At 35.9% G+C, this 14,480-nt stretch overlaps 1 protein-coding gene across 4 annotated transcripts in view; it reads left to right on the top strand.

Annotated features, from left to right (window-relative positions):
* The window catches only part of PEX1 (peroxisomal biogenesis factor 1), a gene marked incomplete at both ends in the record, with an annotated part of 80,368 nt that overhangs the window by 51,136 nt on the left and 14,752 nt on the right, over positions 1-14,480 (top strand). For 2 of the 4 annotated variants that reach the window (XM_084230343.1, XM_084230344.1), the window contains 10 exons: positions 334-453; positions 2,589-2,712; positions 2,934-3,037; positions 4,165-4,247; positions 5,330-5,462; positions 8,946-9,042; positions 9,364-9,534; positions 11,187-11,341; positions 12,558-12,747; positions 13,200-13,366. In XM_084230343.1, the coding sequence (XP_084086469.1) occupies positions 334-453; positions 2,589-2,712; positions 2,934-3,037; positions 4,165-4,247; positions 5,330-5,462; positions 8,946-9,042; positions 9,364-9,534; positions 11,187-11,341; positions 12,558-12,747; positions 13,200-13,366 (1,344 nt within the window). The remainder of the gene's footprint in view (positions 1-333; positions 454-2,588; positions 2,713-2,933; positions 3,038-4,164; positions 4,248-5,329; positions 5,463-8,945; positions 9,043-9,363; positions 9,535-11,186; positions 11,342-12,557; positions 12,748-13,199; positions 13,367-14,480) is intronic. The other 2 variants (XM_084230345.1, XM_084230346.1) reach the window with 2 other exon arrangements.

Below are 14,480 nucleotides of genomic sequence, written 5' to 3'. Positions count from 1 at the left end.
GCAGGAGTCTTTGCTTCCCACTCTACATCTTGGGAGCCACTGGGCAATGTGCAGTACTAGTAGTTGCCACTCAGATACTCTCAGGCTTAACCTGAGAGATCAAAATTGATTGGTAACATTATAAAGATGATGTAAAAAGAAATGAAAGGAAAAATTGAAATGTTTGTGGTACAACCATACCTTTGGTTCTGTTAATATCCATTTGGTTATACTATATATTGTAATAGCTTCTATCAATTCACCTGAATTCAGAGATATTAATGTTTATGTTGTGGAATATTTTTTAATGAAGCTTTGAACATATTTACATTTTTGTTTATTTTTAAATTTCAGATTCCAGATGACCTGAGAAAGAGACTAAATATAGAAATGCATGCAGTAGTCAGAATAACTCCAGTGGAAGTTATCCCTAAAATTCCAAGATCTCTAAAATTGCAACCTAGAGAAAACTTAGTGAGTTCAATTTAATTATCACAATTGCTTTAGATGTATTGCAAAATTTCTGATTAGTTAATAAGAATGTTATATTCCTTTTTGCTAGAAAGGCAAAGAAGTCTTTTTAGTTGTGATAAAATATATATTTAACAAAATGTTGTTTTTATCATTTTGAAGTGTTATTCAGTCACATTCATTATATTCATAATGTTATGCAAATATCACCACTGTTTCCAAAACTCATTCATTACCCCAAGCAGAAACTCTGTGCCCATAAATCAATAACTCCCTACTCCCTTCTCCCCCAGCCCCTGATAATGTCTCATATTTGTGTCTGACTCCTTTGTGTCTGACTTATTTCGCCTAACATTTTCTTGGTTCATTCATGTTGTAGCATAGATTAGATCTTCATTCCCATTTATGACTAAATGTTCCATTTTATGTATCACATTTTGCTTATCTGGTCATCTGATGATGGACACCTGGCTTGTCCTTTTTGTCTATTGTCAATAATGCTGCTTTGAATGTTGGAATATAAGTATCTTTTTGATTCCTGCTTTCAAGTCTTTAGGTATATAGTAGGAATGGAATTACTGAATCGTGATAATTCTGTGTTTAACTTTTTGAGAAGCCAAGAAGTCTTTAGTAAGTGATACATGTATTATGTATGCTGTAACAGTGCAAATATGGATAATTCTAACTTTTGGAAATTGATATTTTGCCACATCCTTATAATTTTTATAAATCTCCCAGGGTGTTTCTAATGTTTAGGGTATTAATATTTTAGCCTAAAAGAGTGCGAGACTCTTACTTTTCTGTTCTGTTTATTTTTTGTGATATGATATAGCAGGAAGTGAGGTATTAATTAGACTTTAAAAATCTTTCTAATAGCATATAATCTGTCCCAGTTTGGGTGACTGGGTCTTAGAGGTTTATAATACAAAAAAAATTATTGTAGCATGTGCTTTTAAAATTCTAAGCATTTAATCCTTTTCTGATAATTTAAATGGTACTGTATGATCTCCAAGGATATCGTGATGGTAATTATGTCATAGAAGAAGCAATTGAGCAGAGCTTTCTAGTTGATGAAACCCCAGATAAGATAACTTATATGAGTGGAGAAGAGAAAAAAACCAAATAGAATAAATGCTACTTCCGTAACAGTATTACACTAAACACTTGACACATTGGCACTGTAGTACACAGTGATCTGAGTTTTGCCATAACTTTCTGGTTTTTGATCTTGATATTTTTCTAGCTTGACTCCAGAAAAAGAGAAATAACAGTAGTGGATCTGTTTTGAGATATAATAGAACAGAGAACTATTTTTCTTTGCAAATATTTTTCCTCTGAATTTTTGCTACTCCTATTTTTAATTTCAAATAGGTTCAAAACAATTTTAATTTAAAATGTTTAAAAATTAGTGTTTTTCTCAGAACTTCTTCATACCTTTTCAATTTATTAACACTCTACTTATTTAGCGTATCAGCACTGTGACCAACTTAATAGGAAAAAAAAAGTGACTTGAAGATATAATGGATTTGTTTTTCTGTGTACAAGGAAGTTTAGAGAACTCAGACATGGTTAAATGAGTATATAGGCTTCTTTGTTCTTTCTCATCAGCCATTCTTAGCTTGTGACTTTCCTTCTCTTAGATGCAAGATGTTTGCTCTATGATGGGCCATCAGTCTGCATTCCAAGAAGGAAAGGCACAAGGCAAATTCTCCTCCTTGCAAGATTTTTCTAAGTTTTAGTTAAAAGAAGCCCTTCCCAGGGATTGGCCAGAGTGTATCCACATGTACATATACACAGCTCAAAGCTGGGAATTGAGAAGTTTGCTTTCTCCACCTCTGTAGTTGAGAGGGAAAGCAGAATTGATCAGAATGGTTATCAGGTGAAATAAATTATGGTATATATATTACTGGGAATAGAGAAAAGGAATATTTAAAACTTTGCTACTTGCTGTAAATATGTCTTCAGGCTACAATGTACTCATTGCACTTTAATGTCAAATCCGGAATCTTTGCCTATAGAATGTGAACATCTGTCACTGAGTTTGTTTGGTAATGTTTACAAGATAAGGCATTAAAATAAGAATGTTAATGTTGAGGTCAGTTATTAGGACAATTAGTTACTGTTCTTTTCTTTGGCAGCCTAAAGACATAAATGAAGAAGATGTAAAAACGGTGTTCTATTCATGGTTACAGCAGTCTACTACTGTCACACTTCCTCTGATAATGTCAGAGGAAGAATATATTAAGCTTAGAATTAAAGATGGTAGGTAAATTTAATTTACTTTGATATTTTTCCTATTGAAGTCACAAAATGTGTTTTTCCAAGTTATACCATGTGTGAACAACACATAACAAATGATAATTAAACAGTAAATTTTATTTATCAAAGAATGCCACTTAGATTGTAGTAAATTTGATATTTAAAATCTTAAATTATTGCACCACAGTTTCAGTACTAATTCTGCATTTATTATTTTTCAATAGGATTGAAGGAGTTTTCTCTGAGCATAGTTCATTCTTTGGAAAAAGGAAAAGAAAAAAATATTTATCTGTTGAGTACCAGTCTGCTACAGAAGACCACAATACAAGTAATTACTGCAACTGAATATTTAATGAAATAATACATGTCACATGTGAGCAAAGTATGACTTTACCTGTAATACCTTGCATCAAAATACGCATTAGAACCTAGATTGGTAAGAGTGAGGAATAACTTGATTTAAAATATTTTATTCTGTAATAGCTTCATCTAATCCTATTTATCCTAAATGTAAACATGTTAACTGACAAATAGATCATGATTTAAAATTCTTGTAGTATTAAAACAAAAGAAAACCTATTTTAGGATTTTTTAAGCATTCCTATTTTTACCTGCAGTTTTGCTCCACATCCCATTTTATTTTGGCAATACTTAAATTCTCAACTCTTCACAAGTATTATCCCATCACTTTTCCTCTAGAAATATTTTAGACCAAAAAAAAAAAAAATATTTTAGAAGTGGTCTTTTATAACATTGTGTTTTAATTAGGACATTCACACTTATTTTTAAGATGTATTTATTTATGCATATAAGAGCTGAGGCACAGGCCAGAGGTATGGAGAGGTGAGAGGATTCTCCAGAGACAGAGTGGGGAGCAGAACAGGTGGGTTGACTGAAGTACACTGCTGAGTGGAGCAGCGGGCGAGACAGGCAGGGTCTGCTGCACCATGTGGGTTAGCTCCTTGGCATGGGATGGAACACATGTTGCGGTGGCTGCTGATAGCTTGATAGTGCTGAGACTTGTCCCCCTGCACCACCAGGGAGGCCCAGGACATTCACGGTTATGATATAGAATTGAGGATGCTGTAGTCATTGTGAATTTCAGTGGTTTGGAACTAGACATTGGTTAAGATAGAGTTGAAGGGATATATCATTCAGAGGATTCATATATAAGAATTGTGAATAGTAAATGTGAAACAAATCAAATTGTAAATAGTTATATCTGTAAAATATATTAAAGAGAAAACATTCTTAATTACTAATTGACCATAAATATGTTTCTTGGATGAGTAAAATGATTGTTGTCAAGGCTGTTTTAAGGAATGATCTTGCATGCGCAATATATCTTCTTTCTTGGTGTAACAGAATTAGCAATTCAGTTTCCTGGGACCTGAGAAAAACAAGCAAAAGATAATCACTTTGAAATGTAAATCTGATTTTTCCTTGCTACTATAGGTCCTTCTAGATCCTATGGTAAAAGAAGAAAACAGTGAGGAAATTGACTTTACTCTTCCTTTTTTAAAGCTGAACTGCTTGGGGTAAGAAGTTACAGCCAAACTAGCATGTTTAGAGACATGTTTTCACAATTTTCTCTGGCAGTGTTTTTATGTATAAATATTAAAGTAGATATTAATGTCAGTGAACAATTTTTCTAATCTTTAGTAGATACTTTTTCAAATCACCCTCTTTCCCATACCTAGGTTGATAATTTGCCGTGTCCTTTTAAGTAAGTAAGTCTGAAGCTTTTTTTTGAAGTTTTACTTTGAGATTTTATTTGTGAGAGGAAAGCAACTAGAATGACCTGGATCATATGTGCTTGAATAAAATCATAAACTTATTTTTAAAATTAAATCTAAAAGTATTAATTGAATGTTTAAAAATATTTCAAATTAAGTTATTCCTTCACTATTATCAATGTAGCAATTGGGATTATTTGTGTTTTCCTCAATTTATAAGACAGAAAAATCTGAAAGACCCTCCTCTTATGTTCTTTACCTCTTATAAAGTATAAAGAATCTCATGTAAACATTCTCTTAGAATTCTTCATAGAGGTTTTTGGCAGAGGTAGCAGTAGTGACTTGATTTCCTATAATATGTAGTGTATAATCTTTAAATGTTCACTGAAAGGATTACCCCATAAAGTAGCAATGTTTAAATATACCATAAGCATATATAGAAGTAAAATCTTTTTAGTGAAAACTCTAATTTTAGAAATTTATGATTTTTTTTCTGTTAGCAGAAATAAAGTTTGTGTTTGTATAATCCACAGATTAAAAGTGGATTTCAAAGATACTGTTTAAGAGGAAATAAGTCTTCAGTTATCCTAACACTTCTAACACTAGCCAAAAATCATTTTGTAAGGGGTGTTTGTATGTTATAACAAATTCTTGAAAGAGTTATTAGGGCAGAATTTTTGTTACAGCACATATTTGAAAGAGATACAATTAGTTTTAAAAGCTGTGAATCAGATTTGGCATTAATCAATATACTTTCAAATAAGGGAGATTGTCCAAGATTTTACTCTTTCAAAATTCATTAATTAGCCTGGGACGTTTCAGAATGTTTACAGCTAAATTTTATCCTGTTTCAGTATTTTATCATGTTACAATTTATTTTGCAGAGGAGTGAGTTTCTTAGGCATTTCCTCCATGGAGCACATCACTCATAGCCTCTTGGGACGCCCTTTGTCTCGGCAGCTGATGACCCTTGTGGCGGGACTGCGGAATGGGGCCCTTTTACTCACCGGAGAAAAAGTATGTGTGGTTTAAATGTGCTCATGTTCACTAACTAGTAACTTCTAATTCCTCCCTCTTTGGGTTTTTTCATCTGTTACATAAGATAAGAAAAACATTTATTCTTCCACTAATTTTTTTTTAATTTAAATTTTATTTTTATATTCCCCATACAATTACAACCCTCTTATTTTGACCCCAAGCCCTCCTTTCCCCACCCCCCCAGCCCCCATAGAGTGTCTCTGATTCATAGTTGTTTGTTGATTTTGATATTTTCTTTCTTATAGTTATTCTTTTTCCTGGTCCGTTATTTAAGTTTTCTAGATTCCTGCTATGAGTGAGACCATCCAGTATTTTTTCTTTTTCTTTCTGGCTTATTTCGCTGAGCATGATCCCTTCCAGCTCCATCCATGTTGCTGCAAATTGCATGTGTTTATCTTTTTTGAATGCTGAGTAATATTCCATGGTGTATATGTACCACATCTTCTTGTACCACAACCCAAACCTGGGTACAATGTACCAAAGCTTAGCTATTGTAAATAGTGCTGCTATAAACATAGGGGTGCAGGTGCTCTTCGGAATTGATGTTTCTGTGTCCTTTGGGTAAATACCTAGGAGTGGAATTCTTCCACTAATATTTTTGAATGCCTGCTTATTAGGTATTGGGAAAGTGATGATGAATAAGACTAATGTGCTCCCTGCCCTTCTTCTTTATCAATTTGTATGACTGTATGGTTTTTTTTTTTTTTTTAAAGGTTTATTTATTTATTTATTTATACTAGCACTGGGTACAGTCAGAAGCGCGGGAGGGTGAGAGGATTCACCAGAGCCAGAACGGGGAACAGAACAGGCAGACTTGATGAAATACACTGCTGAGGGGAGCAGCAGGCACGGCAGGAGAGGTCTGCACGCCATGTGGGACCCTCGCCGGTGGCCAGGAATCGAGCCGAGGCTGCAGGCAGCTTTGCAGCCCAGGGCTCAACCACTGCGCCACCAGGGGAAGCCCTGACTGTATGGGTTTTTTTAGGGTGTTGATAGGGCTTGTTGCTTTCCAGATGGTGAATCAGTCTCTCATACCTGTAATAAATTCTGTTTGGTCTTGGTGTTTGAATCTTTTTTTATTTTGTTGTGTTCTATTTACTAATATCCTGCTGAGGATTCTTGCATCTAAGTTTATGAGAGGTATTACCTTATCTTTTTCTGTTTTATACTGTCTTTGGTTTTGCTCTCAAGGTAATTCTGGCCTCAAAATGAGCTGAGAAATCTTTCTTCCTGTTCTGTTATCTGGAAGAATATATAAAATTTGTATTTTTTTCTTCTTTAAATGTTATTTTCCAGTGAAACTTTCTGGACCTAAAGATTTCTTTGTTGTTAACTTTTTATAATTATATATTCAGTTTTCCTAATCATCTATTTCACCTTGGCAGACATTTGGTAGTTATTACTTTTTCAGAATTTCATCCATTTCATCTAAGTTGTTGAATTTATGATGATAAAGTTAGTTGTTTATAACCTTCTTAGACTTTTAATGGCTGTAGAATCTATTGTGTTGTCCTGCCTCCTGATATTGGTGATTTGATCTTTAATCTTTTATCAGTCTTGCTAGAGGTACTTTGCCTTTTTAAAGGGGCTTATAGTTTGTTTGTTGTTGTTTTTAATTTTTATTTAATTTTGCATAGAAGGAGGGGTGTAGGCTAGAGGTGTTGAGGGGGGATGAGAGACCAGAAACAGAGTGGGGAGCAGAGCAGGCGTATCTACTGAAATACCCTGCTGAGGGGAGCAGTGGGCGAGACAGGATAGTTCTGCTGCACCATGTGGGTAGCTCCCTGGCTGGGGATAGTACTCATGCTGCAGTGGCTGGTGATTGCTTTATAGTGCTAAGACTTTAACCCCTGTGCCACCAGGGAGGCCCCCATTGACTTTAAATATAGTACAATTCTATAAACTTTAGTGATGATAGTATTTGTTGAGTGCTTACTAAATTCCAGACATTACATAACAACACAGTAATGAAAACAAAAATTAGAACTTGTGCAGGACTGTTAGAGCTAGACAGAACAACAATGGTAAAAAAAAACTGAGAGAAGAAACTGGTATTAGAAGAACTGTAAAAACCTGTTAGTGTTCAGCCTTTCTTGGGGGCACTGTAGCAAAGTTCAGCAAAATTTTAAGTCTGTATCTTTTGATATAGTAATTCTACTTCTAGAAATTTATTCTAAGGTGTAATGTAACAGATAAGTAAATTTATACTTAGTTGTTAGGATATTTACTTTAGCTTTATAATAAAGAATTGGAAGTAACATGAATATGCACAGGGAACGGACTTGTTAAATATGTAGCACACTGTACTGGGGAGTTGATTGGACTCTGTGGCTGAGGAGGACAATGACTTATTGTGAAAGTGTAGGAATATTGTAATTCCATCTTTATGAATTTATATAAAATGTGTCTGGAAGAAAGACATTAAAACAGTTGATAATGGTTAACTCCCATGAGGTAGGATGATTACTGAATTTTTTTTTAACCTTTCATTACTAAGTACAATTATTTTGCATTTTTTTATGATCAGAAAAAGTGAAGCTTTTACTTGAAAAGGTACACATTGGCTCAAAAGCCTATATAGTTTAGTCATTTAATAATAAAATAAATTGTTCTATATCCAACTTAATGTTCTCTGGGATTGCTAATTGGTGGTCCGTAATGGACTGTAAGATTGTGAATTAAAACTAATGTTAATTGAAGGTAATAGGGAAGTGGGTAATAAATTTTTCCCTATGGGAATAAACTTCACTTTCCTAGAAAAATTATTTCTTTATAGTACAAATAATGAAGCATTATTTTTGCTGTTTTTACCAGCAAATAGAATATAAACATCTAATTTGTTTTGTACAATCTGTGCACTATAATGAACATGGGATTCAGCCAGCTTCTAGCAGTTTAAAAGAAAAGCCATATTTAGTAACAACTCGCACAGCAAGTGGACTAGTATATGCTTTTTTTACTTTCTCAAAGCAGTTTATTATTAATACAAATTGAGTTTGGAGTGGGAGTAGGGAAAGACACCTTTTTATGGTGTTTCTATTCTGGAGATGTGTTGCTACCTGTTAATCTTGCCTACGTTTATATAATACGTGAATCCTGCTGTTAAGGCTAGGAAGCAGGAGCCTCTGGGTTTCTTTGTAGAATATTATTTATTTCTTTGCTAAACTCGAGCGGTCAGGAAATGATTCTTTCCAGCTTACCCTGCAGTGCCCTCTTAGAACTTCCTGAATCCAGCTATTTATTCCTTCCTGGTGGTTAACTTCCTGCTGAATGTCACAATACCGGCCTCATGGTGCGATCCTCGAGGTTGAAGGATCTGTTACATCACACACTTTTTGTTGACTTATAACTGATGTCACACATTTTAGAGTACCTGTTTAATTGAGGAGACCAAGTCTTGATGGTTGTCACAGTTCGGTGACTGACTATACTGAGAATTCTTACAAAGCAATTTTTTTCTAGGGGTGTGGAAAATCAACTTTAGCCAAGGCAATCTGTAAAGAAGCATTTGAAATATTGGATGCCCACGTGGAGATAGTTGACTGTAAAGTTTTACGAGGTATGAATATGGTTAACACTCTACTGTTTTGTTATGAACCGTCTGAAATTCTCTATGGAATGAGGGTAAGTATAAACAGATATATACATACAGAATTTATAGTAGCATGATTCATTTTTCGTTTTATAAAATTTAGCACTTTGCTGAAGCTGTGCCAACTAAGCCATGTTAATGATTAAAAAATTAGTCATTGGTATAATAACAAAATAGGGATTGAATTTTCAGCGTTAAGTCAGCATAGAACTGTAATGCTTTCATAGGCAACCTGAACATTCCCACCACTGAATAACATTAAAATCCTTTCATGTCTTTAATATTAAGGGAAAAGACTTGAAAACATACAGAAAGCCCTAGAAGCGGCTTTCTCAGAGGCAGCATGGAGGCAGCCATCTGTTGTTCTGTTGGATGACCTGGATCTCCTCGTTGGCTTGCCTGCTTTCCCGGAACAAGAACATGGTCCTGATGCTGTGCAGAGCCAAAGGCTGGCACATGGTAATGCATCCAGTCATTGATTTCAGGCTTTTTTCCTTTTGTCAGACAGCATTTGTAGTCTTGATGGTAAATCTCCTCTCATCCGGGAATAGAATTTATCCTGTTTTGTGTTGCTTTTGAGGCCTCTGTAGCAATCTGCAGGTCTCCTTTATGCAAATTTGGTTAGAGTAAGAGCAGTGTGAAAATTCTGCAATTTCATTATTAGTCTTTTTAGGACCTTTCATTTTCCTAAACTTTTAGAAATTTTCAGTTATACAGATTGGCTCATTTATTCGTACTTTTGCACCATCTATATTCTCAAAGTCTAAGTGATTAAAGAAAAGTAAACAGACATTTCAACACTGGATATTGCTGGTAATGATGATAGCTCCGATGTGTTGAGTGTCTTCTCTGAGCTAGGAATTGCTTTGTACTCTATATCCAGCTACTTTCCTAGTTTTGTAGGTGAGTAAATGCATTTTCAAAAAGATTAATTTGACCAGGCTGCCACAACTACAAGGTGGTAGGATAGGTTCTGCTAAAAGTGTACAGAGGCTGTGATAGATAGGCACATGCACCCTAAACTGGGACGGTGGTAGGGAATAAGTTATCAGGGAAGGCTTTTTTGAGTTGATAATGCAATCAATTTTGATGAAGGAGAAATTATTGTGAAGCAACTTCCTGCTAATGAAGACACAAGGGAAGGGTGGTCCATAGGCAAAGGCATTGCTGTGCAAGCAGTCATGATAGGGAATGTACCACTGACTGGAACTTAGAGTTCAAGATTGGTGAGGGGGCAGCTGGAGGGTTTGGCAGCATTAAACTGCCCTGAGATTCCTGGGAGCCGAAATAGATACAAAATGCAAACATAGTGGGTAGGGTTATGTTATAAACTAAAGTTAATCTCAATTTTTGAATCTTGTAGCATCTGCAAGACTTATTAGTGTTTCAAAGGAATGCTTCAAATTTCTAGGTCAGTACTCAGGTGCACATTTTATGCCCTTCTCATACCAACCAAACTTTGCTAGACTTTGGACAAGAAGAGATTGTTCAGGAAGTCATAGGAATATATGTTATATTTAACTTAACACACCGGAAATTCATCACCCTTCTATAACATTTGAGATTCCTTTTGATTTATAAGATCCAGAGTAGGGGGCCTCCCTTGTGGCGCAAGGGGTTAAGATGCAACCTATGAAGCTGTCCGCAGCCACTGCAGCACAAGTTCCATCCCCGGCCAGGGAGCTTCCCACATGGTGCAGCAGACCTCTCCTGACTTGCATGCTGCTCCCCTCAGCAGTGTATTTCAGTCAGTCTGCCTGTTCTGCGCCCTACTCTGTCTCTGGTGAATCCTCTCACCCCCCCACACCTCTGGCCCTGTACCCCAGTTCTTATATGCATAAATAAATACATCTTTAAAAAAAATTCAGAGTGGGAACCTCACTAGGCAGTGTTCTGAGTTATATAGACAGTTTGTAATGCCTCCATTAGGTTGATTATAGGCTGACCAATATTAGCGCTGTGATAAATGAATGAATGAAATATTTAATTTTTAAAATATATGAAGGGGTCATCCTTACAGCCAATTCTAGATGATTTTTTTGATGAAAATATAATTTTGCAATTTCATTTTTATATTTACTAAGCTTTTACTCTGTATTGCTTAATTCTAGCTTTGAATGATGTAATGAAAGAATTTATTTCCATGGGAAGCTTGGTTGCACTGATTGCTACAAGCCAATCTCAACATTCTCTACATCCTCTACTTGTTTCAGCTCAAGGAATTCACATATTTCAGTGTATCCAACATATTCAACCACCTGATCAGGTAACACACTACTTGTGAAAATTTTTGAAATATGTCCTCTTTATAGAAATTATTTTTTATTGATTTATGGCTTTAAACTTATGTATATGTACATGATCTAAGGATATTGAAAAGTTGACAGGTGGTACATGTTATGCTAGATGTATGATTTTCTTTTATAACCATCTGAAATACTACAGTGTATTTTCCAAGGAAGTGGCTTTTTTGAAAAAGCATTCCTTTTGTAATAGTTTTTTTGAATTCCATTTAAAAGGAAAGAAGCTCTAAAGATTCTAAACTGCTTCACTTTCCATTGGTGAAATCTATAAATAAGTCAGGGAAATAGAATCTTTTTTTTCCCAGTTTTCTCAGGCATAATTGACAAATAAAATTGTATATCTTGATAATTTGATAAACATACATTGTAAAGTATTTACCAAAATCAAGTTAATACATCTGTCAACTCATATAGTTATTTTAGCATTTTTTCTTAATGAGAAAGAACAGTGAGAAATGTAAATAGATGTCCTAAAAATTTGGTTTTTTTTTTTTTTTTTTTTTTTTTTTTTAACCAATACATAGTCCCCTGAGGGAATTGATGCTTATGATGACGTTAGTGTGTTCTGAGGCTGCAGGCACATTTAAATTTTTTGTTTAAAATTTGTACCTATTCGATCCCTGGCCGCCGAGTGAGGGTCCCACATGGCGCGCAGACCTCTCCTGCCGCCCGCTGCTCCCCTCAGCAGTGTACTTCGGTCCTTCTGCCTGCTCTGCTCCCCGCTCTGGCTCTGGTGAATTCTCTCACCCTCCCGCGCTTCTGACTGTACCCAGTGCTTGTATGAATAAATAAATAAATAAATCTTTAAAAAAAATAAAATAAAATAAAATTTGTACCTAGAATCTATCCTAAATATTCATACCCTGTGCTAAATAACAGATATTTAAGACCAAAAAGAGTATACATACAAATCCTCTATTTAAAGCGTACAATTTGACCAGTTTTAACAAATGTATATATACACCATGAAACCACCATTACAGTTAAGGTAGCAAACATTTCCATTACTCCCAGAAGTTTCCTGCCACCCCTTTGCAATCTGTCCCTACCACACTCCATTCTCAGAAACCACTAGTCTGTTTTCTATCATTGTATATTACGTCAGCCTGATTTTTCTAGATATATATGTACTAGAATTTATAGTTGAGTAAAATCAGAAATTTCAATTTTTTCCCGTAGGAGCAAAGATGTGAAATTCTGTGTAATGTAATAAAAAACAAACTGGGCTGTGACACAGGCCAGTTTACTGATCTTGACCTGCAACGTATAGCTAAAGAAACAGAAGGGTTTGTGGCTAGAGATTTTACAGTCCTTGTGGATCGAGCCATGCATTGTCACCTCTCTTATCACAGTGTATCCACCAGGGAAGGTATGTGCACCATTAAAATCAAAACTTAGACTCTTTTTCCATTGTGGAGAAGTATTAAGGCAAGAATTAAATATATTCCATTTTAGTATTCAAATTAACATTTGAGTAGAAAGATGAGGGCATGTTATGAAAACTCCTATACAGGGCCTCCCTCGTGGCACGAGGGGTGAAGTCTCTGCACTATCAAGCCATTGCCAGCCACTGCAGCACGAGTTCAAGCCCCGGCCAGGGAGCTACCCACATGGTGAGGCAGACCTCTCCTGTCTCACCCACTGCTCCCTAAGCAGTGTATTTCAGTCACTCTACCTGTTCTGTTCCCCACTCTGTCTCTGGTGAGTCCTCTCACCCCCTGCACTTTGGCCTGTGCCCCAGTTCTTGTATGCATCAATAAAAATAAATTAAAAAAAAATCCTATACAGATATTCTGAAAAAGTTTTGTTTTTTTTAAACAGAATTCGTTTTAACAACATTAGACTTCCAGAAGGCTCTCCAGGGATTTATTCCTGCATCTCTACGTAACGTCAACCTGCACAAACCGAGGGACCTGAGCTGGGATAAGGTTGGTGGATTGCATGAAGTCCGGCAGGTGCTCGTGGACACTATCCAGTTACCAGCCAAGGTACTTAAAAGAAAGAGGAACTGTTTGCTCTCAAAACACCACTGAATCATTGACTTCAGCTTTATGTGTTGGCCTGCCTAATCTCGGTTCAAGTATTTACTGAGTTACCAAATAAATGTTTGGCATTAGTTTGATACTCTCAAGGATTTTAATGTTATTTTTTTATTCCTTGCCCATAGAAATTTATGAAGAAAATTAGGGTGACAGTTACAATAGTATATTTTTATTTGAATTTCAGTTTTTGTGTTGAAATTAGAATCGGAATAAGCTAGGAGGTAAAAGAGTTCTCTAGGTCCACAGAACTAATGGATAATACCCAGAATCTGGGTAGGGCCGGAAAGGCATAGTGAGCATGGACTAGGCAGGTAACAGGATAAAAGGGGGCAAGAATAAATTGTTCTTCAGAAGATCCAGAAGGTAGTGTTTGGGAAGTAATGTATTAGTATTTGAATCAGGGACCTGAGAGAGAAAAATCACTGCATGAAACCTGGGACCCATGACAAGAAATGAGATGGGTGTGTAAGAACCCCTTGTTACATGATCTGGACGGCATGTCCTGGGAACTATGGCAGGAGGGGCCTGGCACTTATTGAATGCAGCGCAGTGCTGTGGAGTACACAAAGCCTGTTTGAGAGAGTATGGATCCATACTCTCTCAAACAGGCTTTGTGTACTCCACAGCACTGCGCTGCATTCAATAAGCTGCCAGGCCCCATCTTGCCATTAGTTCCCAGGAACACTGCCGTCCTCAGATCATGTAACAAGGGGTTCTTACACACCCATCTCATTTCTTGTCATGAGGTCCCAGGTTTACATGCAGTGATCTTTTCTCTCTCAGAGACCTGATGTTTCTTGCTTTGTGAGAAGTGGATGATTTGGAAATAATTTAAAAGCAGTTGATCACTTGTTTGGCATGTAGACTTTACTACTATCATTCTACATGCTTGTCTAGTGCTTCCTTCCTTTCTTTGGTTGAATATATTTGAATGTACATAGCTGCCATAATTGGCTTGTGAACCATACATACAGAAGGCAGTGTACTTAAAAGAATGTTTTTGAAAGATTTATTTATTTATACAAGCACTGGGTACAGTCAGAAGCGTGGGAGGGTGAGA

The sequence above is a fragment of the Talpa europaea genome, assembly GCF_964194135.1.
Source record: "Talpa europaea genome assembly, chromosome: 3".
Lineage (NCBI taxonomy): Eukaryota > Metazoa > Chordata > Mammalia > Eulipotyphla > Talpidae > Talpa > Talpa europaea.
This window is presented reverse-complemented; position numbering and strand designations above follow the sequence as displayed.